The sequence below is a fragment of the Macrobrachium rosenbergii genome, chromosome 14 (assembly GCF_040412425.1).
Source record: "Macrobrachium rosenbergii isolate ZJJX-2024 chromosome 14, ASM4041242v1, whole genome shotgun sequence".
NCBI classification, from domain to species: Eukaryota; Metazoa; Arthropoda; class Malacostraca; order Decapoda; family Palaemonidae; genus Macrobrachium; species Macrobrachium rosenbergii.
This window is the reverse complement of record NC_089754.1, coordinates 54,631,601-54,656,115: the sequence shown is the minus strand read 5'-3', so window position 1 is coordinate 54,656,115 and position 24,515 is coordinate 54,631,601. Positions and strand designations below refer to the sequence as shown.

Genomic DNA, 24,515 nt, shown 5'->3' with positions numbered 1-24,515 from the left:
AGAGAGAGAGATAATGTTAACGCAGCATCACGTACAATGAGCGCAAGACAAAAATGTACAGTGATACTAAATAAGAAGCAAAATGCCAGCAACATAAAATATACCGCAAGGTTTTTAAAAAAGTTCGAAAATAAACAACTTTAAAATTCACAACGAAACGGGGCTATCGAGGCCCTTCGACAACCCCAAAAATTCTCCCCTTGCCGCGACGCCACGGAAGCCACCTGCATCTATAGATCCCATTAACAAAACATCCATAAAAGATACGACGAATAATTTCAGATTAGGCTCGAAAACGATCAGACTCAGGTGTGTAGCTTTGACATTCGTGAAGCTGATTAACCTGGGAACCTGTTCCGCTCAAGATCGACACCGATATACCTAACTGCTCTTCTGAATGTCATCATATTTAGTGTTATTTTCATTGTACGAGCGCCACGATTGTTGATTTCTTAATGTGGAGTTTTTGATTGCGTTTTTGTCGCGTTTCTTCTTAATGTGGAGTTCGGGAACGTGTTTTGATAATTTTTTTTTCAATGGAATGGAATATAAAGTTTAGGCCAATGGTCAAGCACTGAGACCCACGAGGTCATTCAGCGCTGGAAAGGATATTGAGAGTAGGTGCGTTGAAAGGTGTAACAGGAGGAAAACCTCAAAGCAGTTGCACTATGAAAGAATTGATGGAAGAAGGAGAATATGAATGGAGGCACAGTAAAAGGAATGAAAGGGGTTGCAGCTAGGGGCCGAAGGGACGCTGCAAAGAACCTTTAGGAATGACTACAGTGCACCCCGTGAGGTGCCTCAAGGTCGGCACTAACTCCCTACGGGGTTTCTTACAATGGGGAGCTTAGAATTGCGTTTTTTTCGAGGAGTTCTTGATTATGTTTCTCCCATAGAAATTTCATGTGTCCTGCTAATAGCAATAATCATTATCATCAATATAATGATAATTATTTATAGCAAATGGACTTAAACTCATTGCGACTCACTGTCGCTCACTTTGAACTCTTGAATTTTTTTTGCAAATTTCTAAACATGGAATTTGATAATGGTACTAACCCTTGTTCTATTATCATTATTACTGACGTAGTTAATAATATCATCATTACTATTGCTAAGAAATTTACAATCCCGTGAAAAAAGTTTGTGTAATAACAGTCCACAATTATTAAGTAAACTATATTACTACGTTAACGTAAACACTGATGAGAAATATTGTGCCGGCTTTGTCTGTCCGTCCGCCCTCAGATCTTAACTACTACTGAGGCTAGAGGGCTGCAAATTGGTATGTTGATCATCCACCCTCCAATCATCAAACATACCAAATTGCAGCCCTCTAGCCTCAGTAGCTTTTATTTTATTTAAGGTTAAAGTTAGCCGTAATCGTGCCTCTGGCAACGCAATTACACAGGCCGCCACCACGGCCGGCTGACAGTTTTAGGGGCCGCTGTTCATAGAGCACTATACTAGAGACCACGTAAAGATAAATCTGTTTTCGGTGTTCTTGTTTATCGCTGGACAGAAAACTCGATTGCGCCGAAGAAACTTCGACGCATTTTTTACTTGTCATTACACATCATTACTATTGCTATCCGAAGTACGAGTAGCAGCAGAAATAAAATTAGTCAGTCGGGTTCAATAGAGTCTAATGGTTTTTCCGAAGAATGATGAGTCTTCGATAAAGTTTAATTTATTACAACCATGAAGTCCCTATTACAAAAGGGTTGATCAACCGTGCTCGTCAAATATTCACCATGCATCATCCAAATTCAAATGGAGGTCTAGAATTAAGAGCTGAAAGCTTTTCATAATTTTTACGAAGTTCATGTTTACTTTACTTTCTTTTTCATTAAATTCTACAATCATCCCCTACAAATTCCTACATAAATTCATTGTATATGAATTCATATTCGAAATAAAGTTTTATTATTATTATTATTATTATTATTATTATTATTATTATTATTATTATTATTATTATTAATTATTATTATTATTATTATTATAAATCGATCACTTTCTTTCTCCCACCAGCCGCACTAACATCCCATCTCCTTCTTTATCTTATTCTTCTAAAAATCACTGTCTCATCTTCCCTCTAGCAAACACTTTAAGCTTTCAGTAGTCTCTGATGTATTTCTTTGCTATTACCAGTCAACTAATTCATCGTCAAACGTCGACCATCCTACATACAATTTCATTTACATCCATTTTGCAGTAAACCAATCATTCTTCCGTTTACATATTCTTACCCAAGCTTTACATCATCATAAAAACTTCTAGTCACTCTGAAGAAAATGTCTACTCTGCTGTTCATCTCCAAACACTCACCACACTGCATGTCTGTAAATTGAGTGAAAAACAACGCTGTATACCAAATAAAAACTTATATATCACGGAGGTGGGATTTTCTGATCTTACGGGGTGGGATTTTCTGATCCCACGCGAGAAAAACTCGTACCAGCACCAACAAAATCAAACGGAGAGTTGCAACACTGAAATGCGTCTCATGCCACTCTTACTGAACAGCCACTGGCCATGGCGAAAGCCCACCAGGCACGGGTTTCAGTTTCCCCGAAGAGACCGAGGTGGAAGGTCGCTTCAGGTTCTGCTGGAATCATTACTGGCTTGTTGCGCTACCAAACGCCTAAGGGGTAAACACACAATAGATGGTTATATCACTTACCTATGACTTTTCTCTTGAGGTCCTGCAAGTCCTGCCTGTCCGACAGTTCATTATCCACCTCCAGGTACATGAACACGACCGAACCAACCAGCATGAACACTAAGTATATCACGAAGAGCACAAACCACTGCCTGTAGCTCATCATTTTGATCTACTGGATGTTGACGCGAGCCTTTGTTTCTTGTCTGAGAAATCTTCCGTGTAGGTTTCACGGGGTTTATTGTCTTTCAACAATTATATATTATATTAAGCGTCTATTTTATATTTCCTTTCTCCTCGTGCGCCAAAATTCATTTAAAAGCGTGTTCGTCACGCAATTCAGTACCAACGCGTTCGTGCACAGGTGGTTTCTCTGGATGTGGTATGCATCCCTCTGAATGTTGAGTATGATTTCTGTGCGGATGTGTCCCGTCAAATAAGATCCATTAAAGGGCCAACTTGACGTCCTTGTTTACGAGGCTCCTTCAACATGCAAATGATTCGGCAATAAATTAATTTCAATCAAATATCACTCGGCAAGTTAAAGTCGACGAGATTTTGTTTTTCTCTGATCACAAATTGACTCGGAAATTGTTTCTCTAAGCGGAGACCGAAGCCAGATACAACGCTCACTCTTCGACGGCTGACTTCTGTCTGAGGGGTTCTCTCGTTTTGGTCCTTTTGCAAGATGAACTGACCCCTCAGGTGGTCCTCCTTGAGTATTTATATATCGTCCAAGCACTGGTGACGTCACTGTGGCTTCTTGTGCGTTACCTAGGAAAACGTCAGAGATGGGCAGGAATTTTTTCCTAAAATGTGACGAAACCGCTACCCTGTCTCTCCAAGAGCTTTTTCGTCCAGGACCTCTTTTGCAAAGTAGCTGCAACTGTGAAGAGAGGAAAAAATAGGTTAGTCAAATGATATTTATTAGTTATTGTCGATATTAATAGAAAATTTCATCAAGGCTACAGTGAATTTTTTTTCTTGATGTTTCCGTGTTCAGAATGAAAAACAGGTTGACTAAAACATTAGGAAATTCACTATCATTATTTCTGTGGTTATTAAAAATAAGTCATTCAAATGATACTTAGTTATTATCAATATTAACAGAAAATTTCATCAAAGCTACATTGAATTTTTCCTTTACATATAATTATTCTCGTTGTTTCGGTGGAGAGAATGAAAAACAGATTGACTAAAACATCATGAAATTCATTATAATTATTTCTCTGGCTGTTAAAAAATGGCAAGCAACTTACATAATTATGGAGCGAAAGAATGGATAATTAATGATAAGAAAACAGAAGCTCCATATTTGTGCTACAGATCACGTAGTATCTCCCAGTGACCTGTCTACCTCCATACACGGTCTAGAGTCTCCTGCCGTAGAGAAATGGCTCCCAAGGCTTTTAAAGCCGTTCCATAGCGACCTGGGAACCCCCGGAAAAAGGTGTGTGTGAAAGAGAGAGAGAGAGAGACCTATTTGCGAATATTTACAATCATGAGTCACCGTCGCTGAGATGATGGGGCAAAAGGCCGCAAGAAAATGAGTCACTTATACATGGGGGACATTTGCGAAAAAAAATATGTTGGTCAAGGTTTTATTAAAATGGCATTTGGTCACAGTTTTATATATATATATATATATATATATATATATATATATATATATATATATATATATATATATATATATATATATATAAAAATATATATAAATATATAAAGTAAATGCTATATTTCACAGACCAACTGTCTCTCTCTTTCAGGGCTGAGGAGAGGGACAGTTGGTCTCTGAAATGTAGCATTTACTTTCAACGTTTTGGCGTTTTTATATGGGCTCCTTCTACTTGGTGGAATTCTGTTTTAACAGAAGATATTTCACAGTCATATATATATATATATATATATATATATATATATATATATATATATATATATATATATATATATATATATATATATGTGTGGGAGCATCAAACTACAAAATGTCTCTGCTGACTTGAAGAAGTGGAATTTGTACCTGGTGGTGAGTTGGCCTTAGGATATCGCAGCTATGGCTCGGAGCTACCATATGTAACACAAAATAAACGCTGGGAACTGAAAGGACACCAAATTTGAACTATTCTGACTAAAGTGAAAGGCAACTGATATACCCGTAGGAGGGTAGTGCCGTCAATGCACCTCATGCAGTGCACTGTAGGCATTACTTGAGGTTCTTTGCGGCGTGGCTTCCTCAGGCCCCTAGCTGCAACCCTTTTCGTTCCTTTTACTGTACCTCCTTTCATATTCTCTTTCTTCCATCTTACTTTCCACCCCTCTCCTATTAATTGATTCACAGTGCAGCTGCGAGGTTTACCTCCTGTTACAACTTTCAAACCTTTAACTGTCAATTTCCGTTTCAGCGCTGAATGGCCTCATAGATCCCAGTGCTTGAATTTGGTATATATATATATATATATACATACTTTTTCTCGCAAGGACTCTTGACCGCCCTCCTATGACTTTCTCTGAACGTTTGCCTCATCGATTCCGAAAAGTCCTTCGGAACATCATGACCGAGACAGTGACTCACGGTGGGAGATTTTCCTACAGTCAGGCTCTAACATTTTTTTTCCCGGGGCTTCCCCAAGGCGGGAGTAGTAAAGGTACGGTAACTGGGGAACGCTCGGCCCGGCCTGGAAACTGAACCCGGCAAAGAGCGCTGGTGGGTCGCCTTGCCTGGACGCGTATCTTCCCTCTTTCTTTCATTCTTAGTCATTCTTTCTCTTTTTCATTTTTTTTTTTGTCTTCTTTGATTTCCTAATACGTCTACTTCCGGGGCTTCTTCCGCTGGTGATTGTTGGCTACAATAGCAATGGCTATGTTTCATCTAAAGTGTGTGTACATTATAATGTATTATTTTATTATTTCCATCGATTGATTAGAGTTAAGGTTTCTTTAAATGACATATATGTGCGTGTATGTGCAATGGGCATCTCTAGCTGGCAGTCATTAAAAAACCAAACAGATCATGTAGCTATTAAAAGAGAGAGAGAAAAAGAACACTGCGTTGCATTAGAAGCTAAATTATATATACAATGAGCAGATGTCGAAGTAACGGAACCCAAAAAATAAAGTTGATAGATTTCGTAAGTTTAATGCAGCAAAGCTCCTTGAAGTTGAACATCGGGAGGCTCTTGCAACTGAATGTCGAAACAGATTTACAGTTCCCAGAAACCATGTACTCGTGTCAGGAGGCGCAGGCAGTCAGCGAGGACTGGTTTTAATCAAGAGCTTACGTCAATCTGCCGGGTATGAAGTACTGGGGTAAACCTTAAATATCGAATGAATTGAACTGAATGAATATATAATTTAGGCCAAAGGTCAAGCACTGGGCCATATGGGGTCATTCAGCGCTCAAACGGAAACTGACAGTAAAAGGTTTGAAAGGTATAGCAGGAGGAAAACCTCAAAGCAGTTGCACTATGAATCAACTGTTAGGAGAGGGTTGAGGAAAGTAAGACGGAAGAAAGAGCATATGAAAGGAGGTACAGTAAAAAGGAACTAAAGGGGTTGCAGCTAGAGGCCTCAGGAAGGCACGCTGCAAAGAACCTTAATGGAAACTTCGAATACAATACAGGACAGACACAAGCAAAAAAAAAAAAAAAAAAAAAATAAAACCCAAAGGTACATGCAGACAAATTTCCAGCTGGAGATGAAGAATGGAAAGTAGAACTTATTAAGTATCCAGGTCTAGAAAACGCGGTTGAACGAAGATCAAGAAGAGATAAGAGAGGAAATTTGGACACATACTAATGAAGTTATCAAAGCCCTATTCAGGGTGTGGCATTGGTGTCAGGTTAGCCCACAGAATTATTAATGAAATATCCGCAGAATATTTTTGAGAGGTCATGAATAACAGATTTAAGGGGAGAAATTTGATTGATATGCCAGAGGCTGGAGAAGACCTGACTGTACTTACGAATGAATTCACAGATTCTGAAGCGGAATCATTAATACAGAATCCCAAAGGGGGTAGTGCCATCAGCGCACCTCACGTGGTGCACTGTAGGCATTACTTAAGGTTCATTGCAGCGTTCCTTCGGTCCCTAGCTGCAACCCCTTTCATTCCTTTGACTGTACCTCCATTCATATTCTCTTTCTTCCATCTTGCTATCCAGCCTCTCTTAACAATTGTTTGATAGTGCAACTGCTTTGAGGTTTTCCTCCTGTTACACCTTTCAAACCTTTCTACTCCCAATTTCCGTTCCAGCGTGAATGACCTCAAAAGTCCCAGAGCTTGGCCTTTCGCCTAAATTCTATATTCCATTCCATTAATGCAGAAACTTAGGAGACGGAAAGCACCAGGCTATCATGGATTAAAGAACAGATTAACTGCAGAGGTGATTATACCTGAAACTGAAGTGGTACCTCGTATACCGACTATAAATTGTTTTGCAGAAGAAGAAGTGAGGAAAAACCTGATGACTGGGGACTGGAAGTCTCGGCAAATGTAGCAAAGAAAGTGATAACTAACTGAATGTGGTGATTACAGAAGCATTACACTTACGTCGCTTGTAATGAAAATATTCAGTAAGTTTACTTTCAGTAGTCCGGAGAAAAACTTTAATAAAAAGGTTAGCAGGTTTTAGAAAAGGCAGGAGCTGCCCAGATCACATGCAGTCCGATTTGCTATAAAACTGGGCTGCTCTACTTGGACCAAGATGCGTAGGTAGGACTAGGCTACGCAAGTACAGGAAGAAGAAACCCCACTTCAACTTTTTCTGACCCGGCAACAACCTACTGTCTTGTGGCAACTGGGATAAGATCTTGTGATTTTTTCTTGAATTGCTGCAAGTTTTGGTCATTGAGCACCTTTTGTGCTGCAAGGAGGCAAGCTGCTGTAGGTCTACAAGCTGCTATACGGTTACCAACACGTCTGCTTTGTTTGTACGGTTTATATGAAAAAGAATCTGCTGTAAACACAACCAATCAGTGTAGTGGCCAGAAGACACTGGACACTAAATCAAGGCCGCAATGATGCCCATATAAAGAGGAAACTGAAGCACGGAGCAAGAAGGTAAAACCAAAACGAACAACGAGATAAGAAGAAGTCCTCATCCAGTTTTTGGTGAGGTTGAACAAACGCTGAAGGAAATGCGCAACGTTTTCTTCTTCTTCTTCTTCTCTTCTCTCTCTCTGTCTCTCATATCTTTGCTGCAATGGCAAAAGTCTTGAAGCCTTACGTTAACTAATTTCTTCAAGAGTCGCCAGGTTCTTCTTTAAACAAATATTACTACTGTACCTCCAAAGTAACCCGAAAATACAATCTTCTGAAAGATAAAAGATTTAATTATTATTATTATTTCAGTAGATGAAAACTATTCACACGGAGCAAGCACACCAAAGGGGGCACTGACTTGAAATTCGAGTTTCCAAAGAATGTTGGTTTCAACCTCCCACCGCAAACCCCACACTGCAGCAGTAACTGATCATGACACAGAGCCAGTGATTTTTCATCGCCCCTGGGGAGACGCGAACCTGCGACATCTGAGTGGCATGCCACGACACTAACCACTATACTAGCGTTCAGTGTTTCATTCTCAAGCGATAATTCAGATCTCCCAAGCTCCATTTACCTCCAATGATCCTCTCAGTGAGCAGTCATGAGCTTGTGATTCTACAGTTCCGGTCTAAAAATTGTTTACAGTTACACGAGGAAGAATTTGTCTTTCATTGTTAAATTCAGCGTCATATTTGCAACTACTGTAGCAAAGGCCTAACTTACAAGTATTCATAAAGATTCGAAAATCAAAGAGCAACTAATAGCTAACGTGTGGGTATTCTATAACACACTGTAATGTACATTTTTACATTTTCAGAGAAATTAACCAATTTCTTGCTCCCACCAAGATTTCAAATTCAAGACTTCGTTCTATTCTTAGGCTGCACTGGCTCTGTATGATGGTCAGTTACTGCTGCAGTGTCTGGGGGTCTGCGGTGGGAGGCTGAAACCAACATTCTTTGGAAGCTTGAATTTCAAGTCAATTGACCCCTATGGTGTGCTTGTTTCATGTGAGTAGGTTTCATCTACTGAAAAAATATTAATAAACGGTTTGTTTCGAATCGAAATGCTGCCAGAACCAATCTACAGTCGAATTATAGATCTACAAGAAAATTATTGACCCTTTTCATAGGCTAAAAGAGTACTAGACACTTTTCAGGTACTGAGAATAGAATCTCCCTAAGCTCTGTTGCAAGAATACGGAAAAAATTTCACATGGAATAAATTAATGTACTACAAAATCGAAGGTATTCATCGTTTCCTACTATTATAATGATCATGATGAGAAGTGTCCCAAAATGTCCAGCAACAGACAGCATATATATTCGTTACGAGAACCGATATTTTTAGTCCCCTAAGAAGAAGAAATAGATCATTTTGCCCAACACATTTTCATAATGAAAGAAAAAGGCTTTTGGAGACGCACTAGTGGAAAATTACTGAAACCTGTTCTTTGAAAGAGGATTCCACTTTGCCGAAGTACTCTTCGTGGAAAACTGCACAACAACGCAAGAGCAGGAAACGACATCCCGAGGCAAGGGGTCAGGTTTCTTCTTATCTACACCCCTCGGATAGTTCATTTTGGCTTTTTTTTCAACAGCGGTCAATAAAAAGGATGATGGAACAAGGAAAGCAGATGCCAGTTCTGACGTTCCAAGGTTACTACCACTTCTCCTATTGGATCGTGTACTTGATTATAGGTTTACTATAAAACTATTAATGTCACTGAAACAGTCCATCTATTTCATAGATGGACTGTCTTATTATCAATGGAATTTGCTTAAAATAATGAAGAGACGTCAGAAAATGAATTGGAGAGGGGAATTAGAACACAGTGCCAGGCAGGTAGATGGCATTTCCCAATAAATGTCAGGGTAGAGAGAGAGAGAGAGAGAGAGAGAGAGAGAGAGAGTGTTAACTGAAAACATTGAGATGAACCTTATGCAGTCAGACAGGTAGATGGCATTTCCCAATAAATGACAGGGTAGAGAGAGAGAGAGAGAGAGAGAGAGTGTTAACTGACGAAAAACATTGAGATGAACCTTATGCAGTCAGACAGGTAGATGGCATTTCCCAATAAATGACAGGGAGAGAGAGAGAGAGAGAGAGAGAGAGAGAGAGAGAGAGAGAGAGAGAGAGAGAGAGAGAGAGATGTTAACTGACGAAAACATTGAGATGAACCTTATGCAGTCAGACAGGTAGATGGCATTTCCCAATAAATGTCAGGGTAGAGAGAGAGAGAGAGAAAGAGAGAGAGAGAGAGAGAGAGAGAGAGAGAGAGAATGTTAACTGACGAAAACATTGAGATGAACCTTATGCAGTTAGACAGGTAGATGGCATTTCCCAATAAATGACAGGGTAGAGAGAGAGAGAGAGAGAGAGAGAGAGAGAGAGAGAGAGAGAGAGAGAGAGATACTTCAGCAGAAACCTCGGAAGTTGCGCAACGCTGCAGGTACCACAAAATGAGACGCACGGCACGGCGGACTTTGATAAATACAAAATTAATACAACATGGCTGTTCGACCGGGCACTTAGCATTCGTCGCTGCTGAAACTTCTTTTCAAAATGCCCCAACCGCAGAGGGACCCATTCACAGGACGTTCCGCCCCAAGGTCTGTGTGCAAAATGAATGCTTTTACTCTTATTGTTTTCGTGACTTAAAAAGAATCATATCTTTTGAACAGGACCGTGTACCTTACATAATTCATGGTACCGTCTGTGTGATTGAATCAGAACTGTCACAATAAAATGAGGTCTCTTCAGAAAACAAAGACTTGCTGTCATTGCTTGAATAATTCTGTCACGCCAGTAATTCTTATCAAAATTTTTTGTATGCATAAGTTATCTAGCGTTGATTTTTTCATTTGCGTAACCCTAAACGTCATTACCGTTGCCATTGTTATTTGTAAGCAAATCTCTTTGTTTTCGCTTTGGTTAAAGAAGTGGTTCTTAACCAGGGGTGCTCGCACCCCTAGGAGGTGCGAAGCCGGTTCCTAAGGGGTGCGAGGATGCCTATGAATGATTAAAGCAAAATATATTTTTATATATGCAAGTTTTTTTCTGCAAAAAATAAAAATAAAAATAAAATAATTAATAATAATAATAATAATAATAATAATAATTATTATTATTATTATTATTTAGCCTTTTTTTATTTCAGCAATTCGGGGAGTGCAAGAACTGACGGCTGATTTGAAAGGGGCGCATACATTGAAAAAAAGTTAAGCACCACTGGGTTAAAGCATCCGGTAGCCACTATGTAAAGACTGTCATAGCAAAAAATGAATAAAAGCTGTCTGACTCCAAATGTGCAAAGCTTTTAACTGCAACTGACGAAAGGAAAACTGCAAAAGAACAACACTTTTTAACTGCGCAGATAAAAAAAGCTTCCAACTGTGGGGTACCAAAAACTTTTAACTAAAAAGACGAGAAGCTTTACTGACGTACCAAGGTTCTCGGTGCAAGGATGAATCGAGTGCCTGCACAGTAACAGTTTTTAAATAAAGGCTTAAAACGTATAATAACTACAAAAGCGAGAAGTAGCTAACTGCAAGATGAAAAGCTTCCGATTGGAAAGTAACTGCAAAAAGGCCAAGTGTTTAGTATTAAAAATATAGATTCTAACTACAAACGAACAAAGATTTTACCTGCACAGACAAATTGTGTCTAATTAACTTTTAACCGCAGAAACAAAAGGCTTCTAAACGCAAAAGAAAATTAATTTTTTTACTTGCACAGGTTAAAATCTCCTTATTGCAAAGAAACAGCTTTTAATTGCAACGCCAACATAGCCAACAGCCGAAAAAATAGAAGCAATTCCCAACTCAATGGCAGTGAGTCTAGCGTTCCAATATTGCCACTCAGTTCATCGTAGTTGCATAGTAGATCTTCAAGCCTCTCGTGAAAACTCCGCACCTACTTCTAGAGAGAGAGAGAGAGAGAGAGAGAGAGAGAGAGAGAGAGAGAGAGAGCATGTTCCTAGCGTCGGAACTTAACCGACAAGTTTTTTTATATCTTCGTTGCAGAGTAGATAGAGAATGTTGGCGGTACGTTGTGAACCTTACTCGGGAGGGAATGAAGACTGTCGTGAGCCTCTTCAACGTTTTGTGGGGAGGGGGGAGAAGTCTGGAGCTGCTGGCTGCGCGACTATCTATATTAAAATATATGTGTGTGTGTGTGTGTGTGTGGGTGCGAATGCCAACGCGCATGCGACATCTATTACCATAACTTCAGTGTCCAGCAACCCTTCGTATCTCTAGACGCAAAACCCCGAGGCCAAAAAGATCAAATCTGTCTCTTCGCAACTCTTTCAGGCATTGACTCAAGGCCATCTTCAAGACTCTACTGGTTTTGCAATGGAACTGCGCTGCATTATGATGTCAAACACAGCAAAAAGAATGAAAGATTGAAAACAGGAAACACGAAAATTAACGAGAAAAAATCCCAGCAATCACGATGGCGATGCAGGCCATTGGCAATCTCTCCTCCAGAGACGGAGATCTGGCCTTGTGAAAACCTTCCTGAATATAATTCCGATTTGTACAAACTTTCCTTCTTAATTTCCTCTTTCTGAGATTCTTCGTTTTTAATCTGTACATTGGAGTGTGGCATTTCCGTTGTAAAACTCGAATAGCTCCAGACATAATCTTCAGTTAAGCTAGAATAGCTCCAGACATATCCTTAAGTTAATGGCTGAAGCAGCTGCCATCATTGAATGAATTGAATAACACGGAGGTAATCTTCATCTTTTCCTTTAGAGTTTTTCTCATGGAGATTGGTTAAGGGAAATTAGGATAGTGTTGCCTTAAGGTAGTAGATGCTATGTGTGCTTTGGCATACAACGTAAATTGCATAACAAAAAGATTATGACCAAAAGTATATATATATGTGTATGTATACAGTATATATCTATCAATTTATCTACATGTGTATATTTGTGTGTGCGTGTATGTATGTAAATAAATAAATATATATATACATGTATATATACTGTATATATATGTATATATAATAGCTGTGAAATGACAACTTGAAACTATTTACCGTATGATTTGCGTGGATGGACAACTTTTACGGAAAAGCAAATTCAAAATATGTTCACAACGCTTTCTCAAGCACTACTATTCAAAGTATTATACTTCAAAAAATCGACAGAGATACAGAGAAAACATTCTCTGTCCTTTCCTGTGATTATGACAGGAATGATAAACACACGAGACGAGTTTTGACAGAAAAAACTTGGGAGTTGGCAATGAGGTACCCAAGTACGGCCGCTGCAAGATGACTTTCAAGAATTAAGTCCTTCCACAAAGAGTTACTCAATACTTTATGTTTGAGAGAGAGAGAGAGAGAGAGAGAGAGAGAGAGAGAGAGAGAGAGAGAGAGAGAGAGAGAGAGAGAGAGGTCGAAAACTATTACCATTATATTATATAGACCATATATATTATATTATATTATATATATATATATATATATATATATATATATATATATATATATATATATATATATATATATATATATATAAATGAGCTTTAGCGTTCGTCAGAAAGAAACCGAGAACGTTTCTTCGGCGCAATCGAGTTTTCTGTACAGCGTATAATCAAGGCCACCGTGGTCTCGGTATAATGCTGTATGAACCGCGACCCATGAAACTTTAACCGCCGCCCGGTGGTGGCGTATCCAATATCTTTGCCAGAAGCACGATCATATCTAACTTTAACCTTAAAATAAATAAAAAAAACTACTGAGGCTAGAGGGCTGCAATTTGGTATGTCTGATGATTGGAGGGTGGATGATCAACATACCAATTTGCAGCCCTCTAGCCTCAGTAGTTTTTAAGATCTGAGGGCGGACAGAAAAAGTGCGGACGTACAGACAAAGCCGGCACAATAGTTTTCTTTTACAGAAAACTAATAAAAACTGATGCAAATACAAAAGAAATTTGAAATGGAAGAGTTATAGTCGAAAAAAGAAAGATCCAAATTGTATATAGACTATATATATATACACATATACATATATACTCAAAATAACACAAATTCACTGTGTATAAAGTTATAACTTCCACAGGGGTCCTCAATAATATGAAAGGTTCAAAAGAGGAGATTCTTTATCTCCAAGTTTTCAGAGGATCGTCATCTGTCTCCATCTGCCAAGGAACCAAAGGATGGGGGCAGATGATCCTCTGAAACCTTGGGAATACAGAATCTCCTCTTTTGAACCTTCCCAATTATTGAGGTCCTCTGGGGAAGTAATATATATAAAATATATATACAGTATATATATAATAGTGTATATATATATATATATATATATATATATATATATATATATATATATATATATATATATATATATATATATATATATATATATATGGAAAGACGTCGTGATAGGAGACTGCGATACTTCACCAAAGTGTCATCCACCACTACCTCAGTTTTTTAACTTTAATTTACTTTTCAAACAGGTATGCATTCATCTGTTTGTTGATTTACCGTCCTCCGCTACAAGCTGGAAAGATGTTATATAATTCTGCGGACCTTGACTTGTTATTTGCATGTTAATTGCCTTGTTAAGCTTGCTGTTCGAACCGAATGCTTACTGTCACATTCTGAATGGGATTGAGAACCGCTTCACTCGCTGACGTCAAATTTCGCACTTCCTTGCCAATCCCCTCTTAATTGCTTGGCAACCTAAAACGGGTTCATTATTTACGACTTTCTTTTCATATCTCTTTTGCCTTGATTGTCCTCACCACTTTCTAATATTTTCAGGTTATTTAATCACAATAATGGAGTTTTGGAATTTCTCAGTAAGATCACGTTTACAACCTGTTAAAATTTAACTCAAGTGGGTCACGCTAACATGCTGATGTTAATCTCCGCTCGTTTATATCTTCCAAAAAGCTAATATTATACTGTAGGAATGGAGTGCAGAGTTTAGGCCAAAGGCCAAGCACTGGGACCTATGAGGTCATTCAGCACTGGAAAGGAAAATGAAAGTATTTAGGTTAGAAAGATGTAAATGGAGGAAAGCCTCAAAGCGGTTGCACTATGAAATAACTGTTAGGAGAGGGTGGATAGCAAGATGGAAGAAAAATATGAATGGAGGTACAGTAAAAGGGATGAAGCGGGTTGCAGTTAGGGGCCGAAGGGACGCTGCAAAGAACCTTTAGGAATGCCTACAGTGCACCACGTGAGGTGCACTGACGGCGCTACCCCCCTACGGGGAATATTGAGCTGTATGGCTTTAAACTAAATTTAAGAGCGGTATGGTAACTTCTTGGAGAATCCTAATATTATGTACTTGGTGGATTACTTATACAAATTAAAAAAATGTATTTATATTCATGGAAAACAGTACACTTGTAGATATATGTTCGTACGTAGGCCTAATTATTGGATCTTTCTACATAATTGTAAGGCAATGTGTTTGCATGTGCTTGAGAGAGAAACTATGCAGAACATATTCATGTGTGGGTGTTACGTTATCTAATTTCTGCATTTTTATGCTTCCCAACTGAAACTCTTTGGGAATATTTCTCAATACTGCACGTGAAGTCAACAAGCAAAATAGGCAGTGATTTTTTTTCCCATAAATTCTGATATTTTCACGTTCAGTTCCTTCAATAGGAATAGAAAACGGATGTTATGACCTTGAAAATTATCATCATCATCATCATTATAGTTAGGATCCGCAGACGGCCAAGCACTTTCACTTTACATGCCCCTTTAAATGGAAAATGCAAAAAAAAAAAAAAAGGTCGATGAATCTTGGGAGAATTGCTCACTGACCACTCACTCAGCAACCAGTCAGACCGGCGTGCTTACCTAAAGAGTCATGAAACTGGATGAGAAATTGGAGTAACCTCCTCACGGTGACTCCGGTTTTGTCACTCTGTCCTTAAAGAAGGAATTTCCCGCCCTACTTCCGAAAGACACACACACACACACACACACACACACACACACACGCACATGTATAGAGTGTATAAATGCTTTGTTTAACTGGTTAAGAAGTAGGAGTAACCTCCTCACGGTGGCTCCGGTTTTGTCACGGTCCTTAAAGAAGGAATTTCCCGCCCTACTTCTGAAATACACACACACACACACACACACATATATATATATATATATATATATATATATATATATATATATATATATATATATATATATAAAAATAAACCTTTGTTTAACTAACGCAAAGTAACTTGTAGAATTATGCAAAACAGTCCAACAAACTGTATATTACCAAAGGAAGATTCTCAAAAGATTTTCTGATAACTACGCTTTAATTAAACCGATCTTAGATTATCTGATACTAACTGGGTACAAAACGCTGTCTTTAATCGTTCAAAAAATCACATTTACGGCCTAACTTCCGCTCCCAGCGACTAGATGTGTTCCTTTTCTTCTGCTGTTGGCTCTCTCCTTGTGCTCGTAGTGTGGAAACTTGTTTAACAAGCTAATGTCCATTTAATTTTATAATAATGGCTATAATAATACCCACGTCACGGCCTAACCTTAATTACCTTTCGGTTTACGTACAGAAATTAAGGTTTTTAGTCTCGGTAGCGCGGAATTCGACAAATGAGAGAGCTAGGCCTATATAGTTTGATTCGACATTAGCGGTTTGATATCGAATTATCCAGTTAATAAGAGGGTATAAAATTAAGTTTAAAACGATTATCTTGAGAGAGAGAGAGAGAGAGAGAGAGAGAGAGAGAGAGAGAGAGAGAGAGAGAGATTTCCATACGGAATTTGGGTCATTTCCTAAGGTATCAAAATGACTAACGTGTTAGCCACTTGGTTCAACATAGTCAGGGTAATACCGGTATCAGAATCAGTTTGACAATCGGTATTTACCGAACATTACTGAATTACGTCAGACTGGAATCAATGAAGCTCAAGTTGCAACTTCACGTTGCAGTAAAAAGATATGGCTGTAATGGGAAGGTTGCTGCCTTCTGAATTCCCCCTTTCCAAACTCAGCTGGAGCGTGACAGAAGAACGCACGTACAGTACATACACACAAGCGTGTGGAACAGGGTTTAGCTCAAATTTGCACAGTCAGTATTTTATGCTCGGCCCATTGACTACCAGTTCGCATAGCTGGCGACCTTAACTGAAGACTCACCGAGAAACCAAAAGGGCTGCAGATTAACATCCTGGTGTCACCCTCTCCAGATGGGAAAAGTCGTATGGTGAAAGTATCTTTAAATAAAAACGCACATACGTGGGGTCTATTAGTTTCAGTGCCATAATCCGAGCCTCTCCAATGAAAGGCTGCGTTTGATCCCCGAAAATTACGAAACGATGTTAGGTACCTGACAAGATGAAAAAGACCTGGGAATAGGCTGCTGACTCCACCGAAATAAATTGTTAGACACGGAAGGCCAATGCCTTCTTGAGACACTCAGCATACGATATATATATATATATATATATATATATATATATATATATATATATATATATATATATATATATATATATATATATATAATGTATATATAATGTTTGTGTGTGCGAGAGCACGTTAGAAATAAGTATATTACGTTCAGTATATGCGAAAGGACATATGTATACATACATACATACACACACACACACATATTTACATATGAGTGTGTGTGTGAGGGGGGGAGGGTTGGTTAGGAATAAATATGTGACGGACCAAAATACGACCGGCCAATTTGCATTCGTTAATGTACAAAGTCAATCACTGACTATTTTTAAACGAAAATATCGTAGCCGTTAATCAAATAGCTCAAAGCTATTCATGTTTTACCTTGGATGCATTTATTACCTTCCCAATTGAACACAGCTCGTGCGCACGTCTGAGAGAGAGAGAGAGAGAGAGAGAGAGAGAGAGAGAGAGAGAGAGAGAGAGAGAGAGAGGTCAGTTACCAGTGTTTTTCCTCTCGCTAGCCGGGAAGGCCTCTACACTCTCTTCTTGACTCAAGCTGTTGAACTTCAAATCCACACGTTTGCTGTCTTTGTTTAAACTGTTTGGTTTCAACAGTTACACAATAAAATTTAAACACCTCAGAACTCACCTCTCTCTCTCTCTCTCTCTCTCTCTCTCTCTCTCTCTCCCCTTACTATTAATGCTAGTTTTTGTCGTAAGACCAGTCCACTGCCTTCGGACTAAAGCGCAGAATGTTATGAATGGGTTTTTTTTTTTTTTTACAATATCCTTCTGTAAAACTGATAATTATTATAATATAGTTGCTATATGATATTTATACATGCATTATTTCTATTCGAATCGAAATCTAACATGAATCTTGGGGTTAATTGGGTCTGGAACTGATTAAGCACGATAATTCACAATTTAATTGCTGACAAGCAATGAAGACCCAGTTTGACAAGTACCATTTACTACCCTATATCCTCACATGCATTTACCTTTCGCCGTCGATGCCAGCCACTGGAATCATCGTGAGGAAAGCTGTTAAATGTAAAAGCTGTAAATCCACCAAATAAAAGTAAAAGCACGTCGAAAAATAAAGTACGTCTCGAACGGAGGGCAAACGTGCCTAAACTATTCACGTCACTGCATAGAGAGTTACTGAGCGGGTGTAGAACCTGTAGTTTCCGCGCGGCTGAATCTAGCCTAGACGTGAGGCTGCAGTGAAAGGCGCCTTCGACACGGAAATTCCACGTGCTTACGTTTATATACAGTGAAGCCCTTTGTTTGTGTGTTTCAAGTGTAATAAGTAGACCACTGACTCAGCTAAAATCATGCAGAAACGGAAAGATTAAAGATTAGGATACGGTAGATCATCCGGCGTCCTTAGGCAGACATTGTTGTTGGTCGAGCCTCCAGTAATTATTGAAGCTCCTTATCCAAGTGAGTATTATATTTAATGTCCTAGGATTCTTCCTCCCTTATTTCCGCGTCGCAGGGCCATTGTGTCGTTATCCTTTCGTACTTTTAGGAATGTATTTGAGTATTATGTTAGTCACTCGTTAAAATGTTCGATTTTGCCAGACGGTGTGAATTTTGTCACATGTTCGTGGCCATCCACGAATTCTGGCAAAGTATGGCATGGATAATGTTTTTTATCACAGAGACCCATAAAGTTTCATGTTTATACTTCATATAAGGCAACACTGCATATTACGTGTTCTGAAGCAAAATTGTAGTTTACTTTATACATAGATATGAGGAAGCTCAAGAACAGAGCAATTGATACTAGGGATACTACTAGGCCTACGAGAAAAAAAAATGTGCTTTTGGTGGGTGAAATGATAAGTGTGTAATTTCCGAAACGAAGCCAAGAAAAAATTTTATCCATGATATGTACTAGTGTCACTATGCTCGCTCCGATCTTCTTATTTTTTTTAACACTAAGGTAGTTGAAGTTTTCTTGTTATAGTTCAAGTTTGTTACCAGATGTTACCCTTCAGAGTCTCAGGCTGGGTTCTAAACCAGATTCTTTCTCAAGTGAGGCTACATCTTGAGTTCTTGACGAGAGAGAGAGAGAGAGAGAGAGAGAGAGAGAGAGAGAGAGAGAGAGAGAGAGAGAATTAGTTCCAGTTTCATTATACAGCCCTGCTTGAGAAATGTGACTGAACATGCAAAGGCAGTTAAAACGCACCGGCTAGCTTCTTACGTCAATTGTCACTCTATCTAGGATTATGGCTAGTGACCTTTTAGTTAGACAACATCACGGTTAAATGAAGGTCGTGTCCAAGGCTGAATGTTACATCTCTTCTAATTCTGCTTCCTTACCCAAAGGCGCCGCTTGGAGATTGAAAGTTTTATGGAACCTGTTCGTGCTTATAAAGTGCACTTGTTATCTTGTATAGACTGATGCCTTCAAAATGGAAAAAGTCTGAGGTCTTCAAAAGTTTTTAACAGAGTTCTTTCACGTGATGGACGAAGCACCAAATGCATAACGATATTTGCGCTAACTCGAAGGTCATGCTGTTGACCTTCTGTATGTAGAACTTTCTGCCTTATATGTTGTAGGAACTAAAGATTTGACCTGTCTTTGAAAGGCGAGCCTGCAGAGAACAAGCTTGATTTTGATTGCTATGCTGTTGCCGTTCTCTACATAACACTTCTATGCAAGGAGCTGCTGGTTATTTAAGGAAGTAGTGGTAATATTGCAAGTATAAACGTAAAATATATTCTAATGGTTCATGGATTAATGATAAACTATATATACATCAGCAAACATCCATATAACGTATACCTATAGTAACTACAAGGAAGCTTCCCTTTCTTCTCTCTCTTCGACGTGCCGTTTTTCGTCAGGGATGACATAGGACCACCAGGTTCTGCCTTTTTGACTCTGTAACTGTCGTTGCTCACGTGCCGAGGACCATGAACACAACTGCACTTTCAGCAAGACCGCAATGTTACAACGTACTTTGCCCTGGGTGGGTGGTCAAGCGTGAAAGGATTAGGCGTTATTTGTGGTGTCCTGAAGGCTGGAGGGTGTGTGCTGTGTACCCACACGTCCATATAAACAGATGATAGTAGTGGGATGTAGTTGCTGGAGTTCATTAGATCTTGAGACGAATTACACACTCGTGTACGGCGTCGGTCTAGAACTCTGATGAAAGGGTAACTTGCTTTGGTCCTGGTCGTTTCGGCAGTAACGTACAAAACAACGTGAGAAGTATGTTTATGGTTTTGCCGTTATGTTTATGATATTTACCGTCAATATTTTATGTTTTACGTACGTCCCCAAGGGGCTGGTACTAAACACGGCGCCCATTTTTCATGCAAACGTGCTTATGGCCGAAACGACTCGAACTCATTTGTTTGGTTTTAAATATCTCTACTTTGTCTAGAACTCAGGCGTTGTTGAAACGTGCAGCAAACCCTAACGGTCAAATAAAGACTATTACAGGTCATATGGCGTACGAAAGCTAGAAGAATAAACATTTAATTAGCCTACGCTGCAAACCTGAGATGGGGAATTCAGGTTAAGTCACGTGAAAGCGCCGTGTTCACTCTCTCCTGTTTTCTCAAGTGCTCTCCCATTGACGCACACTTGGTTGTTTGTGTTTTATTATTATTATTATTATTATTATTATTATTATTATTATTATTATTATTATCTGTTATTGTTATTAGCTGTATTTTTCTGTATTTTTTCGCGTTGCTATTTTTCTCCGTTGCCACGTGAAGGTATTTCGTTGTGAAGAAACGTCTTGGGGAAGAAATTGCACCTTTTGGCCTAACTCCATCGCCTAAAAATCAATCACATGTGTATGTTTGTTACAAATGAATGTGTACACGTTATGAGAAAGTAATAATAATAATAATAATAACAGGAAATTTGGCCCCGTATTGCTAATCACTGCTGTTCACCACACAACGAGTGTTCCTCTGTGGCGTTAGCCTGCTTACCAATGTATACGTAAGCTGTAGACTTTCCCGCTTATGTGGCTGAAAAACGAGCATGTGGCACATACGCATGTAAGTAAGTTTGTGCACAGCAAGTGCTGTGGAAGCTTCAGAAGTATATAAGTCTCTCTCTGTCTCTCTCTCTCTTAAAGATAGGATATGAAGATCACTAAACGGAACAAAGACAGTTCATATATGTGGTAATACTTGATAGCTGGGCGAAGTGCAACAGTGTTTTTTCTTCATATGTATATGCCCAAAAATCATTTAGCAAATGTGATCCCATATATATATATATATATATATATATATATATATATATATATATATATATATATATATATATATATATATATACTATATATATGAAGATAAAAGGCCCATAAAACACTATTTGAACATTGCAACCATATATTTCGAGCACTTCCTTCTGTGCCCCTGTTCACGGGTAAAATATGGACCAGATGAAATGTTACAAGGGCAAATATACAAAGCCAATGTAGGTGTGGCATTAAGTCTCCGATGGTTTTATGGGCCTATTTTATCTTCGTTATACTGTGGTATTACAGTAAAGACATTTACATATATATATATATATATATATATATATATATATATATATATATATATATATATATATATATATATATATAATTTGTGTGTGTGCGTGTATCTAAAAATGTTAGGCGTGTATCTAAAAACGTTAGGCTAATTGGATGGGTTTTTAATGTAAATGGCACATAAACAGCTGCGAAAAAAGTAGGCTATACTCGACAGGTAAAAAAAAAAAAAAACACGTGGGTTTTAGTCCCACATTTAGGTAGTCCGTTCTCAAGGTCCCATAATAGATGGTTCTTTGTAGATGCTTCTCACGTTCAGCGCGCCATCTCTTATCTCTTATGATACAGAAAAATCTTTGTTTTCCGAATGAACGTCCTTCTCCATTTTTTATTCAAGACACTACCTGTTGTGAGGGACAGCCCACACCTCTAGAAGTTTCTGACATGCTAGCAGACCGCACAAGGTCCTTGAATACATGGCAGGGATAGCAGCAGTATACCTTTTAAAAGAGTGCTCCGATTCAACCTTGGAAATGTTGCTATGGAATTTCGTTTCATTACACTACGTCATATTTCCTGTTGCTGTTGGAATGCTTAGGAATGTGTGGGTTCACTGAAATTTAATTGGGTGTTTCGTGAGTAATTGCCCGATGGTGTTCATAGGCAAGATCCCCATAGCTCATATTCTCTTTCTTCCATCTTACTTTCCACCCTCTCGTGACAATTGATTCATAGTGCAACTGCTTTGAGGTTTTCCTCCTGATACACCTTTCAAACCTTGTAATGTCGATTTCCGTTTCAGCGCTGAATGTCCTCAGAAATCCCAGTGCTTGGCGTTAGGCCTAAATTCTATATTCAGTTCATAGGTAAGATGACTGTGCAAACAGGAATGGTAGTTATGATAATTTTGTGTTTCGGCGACAGTGACGACCTTCAGTGCTGCGACTTCGTCATAATATTTAAACTCAAAGTGCTGTTTTGTGTCTGCGGTAAGGCCAGAATGATTAGGAACATCCCCCAAGGCATAGTACTTAATAACTCTTCGTTTCTCGTACCTCTTTGTGATATACATTTCCGCTGACACTAACGACTGGATGTTGTAGGTTTGTTAGCTAAGATTGTTTAGGTGATGACAATTGTCATTGATTTGTTAGGCACATAGACCCGTGTAACTCGGTGTGCTACTTTGCACTGATGCTGTTCTTTTATTCATCGATATTTCTTTTATTCGACATTTGCAAGGTTAGAACGATGTCACGCACTTTGCAAATGTTACGGTTGCACTGTAGGCCTACTGGCATATTCTCCGCGACATTGGTAAACTTGAAAACCAAGTCTTAATCTCTCAATTTCCTCAAGCGTTTTTTAATTTAGGCCTACTTACCAATGCAAGCCCTGAATCAAACGGGAAATGAATACATATTTCACGCCTCCGTTTTTCGTAGAGGAAAAGAATGATTTTAATTATTCATGCTGTGTGAGGCACCCGAGTGCTGAATACGTTATTGTACCTATTAAAAATACGATACGGTTCTGGAGATTGCAAGCCCCGAATCCAAAGGGAAATAAATAAATATTTCATCGTACCATTTTCCGTAGAGGAAAAGAATGATTTTAATTATTCATGCTGTGTGAGGAAAATCGAGAGGTGAATTATTCACCTCTCTGTTTTCTCACACAGAATGAATAATTAAAAACGGAAAATGGAGGGATGAAATATTTATTTGCTAATGGCTATTAAAAATACCGTATTGTTCTGGTGAATGCAGAGCTCCATATATATATATATATATATATATATATATATATATATATATATATATATATATATATATATATATATATATATATATATATATATGGAAGAACACTGTGGGTTTATGGTATTATACGTCATCAAAGGACTATGTATGCAGTAAATACAGTGAAGCTCTTGGAAAACATTCTTGGAATAATTATTTTCGCCCAAATTCTGGTATTAGCATCTCTGTATCTATGTATATTTGTAAATATGTATACATACGTGTGTATATATAGAGGCTAATATACATATATATGTGTATTTATGTATGTATGTATGTATCACACATTACCACAGGTGAAAAATAAGAAACGGGGTGTAGGTCCTGACCGGTTTCGACTTTATTTCCAAGCCATTGTATGTATGTCTAGTTATTTTGTTATATATGACATTGCCTGCATACGCAGTTAATTCCAGCATAATTGTATGTCAAGGTAAAAACAAAAAAATTGCTGCATGCCGTTTCTTGGACTTCATACAATTGTCTTGAGGCAAATACATCATGCACAATTCTGTTTTCGCAGTGCTTGTCATCAGTTGTGAATCACACACACACACACACACACACCGCCGAAGGGTGGCTATCAGAGTCGCCATTCAATCAAAAATTGTGGCCTCTTCAAGCACAGATTGGTCCATCCTGTTTACTCTGATTGCGCATTTTGCCCCAGTAGCCAGCAGATGGAGTTTAGTAGCGAACAATTGATTGTCATGGAGATAAACTCGATCCAGCCCGCGTTTTTTTATTACACGACTGCGATTATCCATTGTCGCCCAATTGCCATTTCACCTCGTTTGCGCTTCGACCTGAACGGTGACAGCAAGGCAGAAGAAGTGCTGCAGTTTAGCAAGATTGGATGCCTGTGAATGAATGCCCCCACTGAGTTACGTGAGGGTTGTTTTGGAGCTGTGATCTTATAAGGAATCTGGGTTTCAGTTTTAAAGTGTTTTTTTTTTATTCTTTTAGTATATGATTCTCTCTCTCTCTCTCTCTCTCTCTCTCTCTCTCTCTCTCTCTCTCTCTCTCTCTCTCTCTCTCCGTAGTGATCTGGAATCATTGATCTG

At 38.6% G+C, this 24,515-nt stretch overlaps 1 protein-coding gene across 5 annotated transcripts in view; it reads right to left on the bottom strand.

Moving 5' to 3' along the window:
* Positions 1-24,515, bottom strand: part of LOC136846160 (uncharacterized) — a 102,262-nt gene that overhangs the window by 24,760 nt on the left and 52,987 nt on the right. For 3 of the 5 annotated variants that reach the window (XM_067116939.1, XM_067116938.1, XM_067116942.1), the window contains exon 2: positions 2,687-3,551. In XM_067116939.1, coding sequence (XP_066973040.1) covers positions 2,687-2,831 — 145 coding nt within the window. In that variant the 5' untranslated portion in view covers positions 2,832-3,551. Of the gene's footprint in view, positions 1-2,686; positions 3,552-18,130; positions 18,296-24,515 lie in introns of those variants that run through there. The other 2 variants (XM_067116941.1, XM_067116940.1) reach the window with 1 other exon arrangement.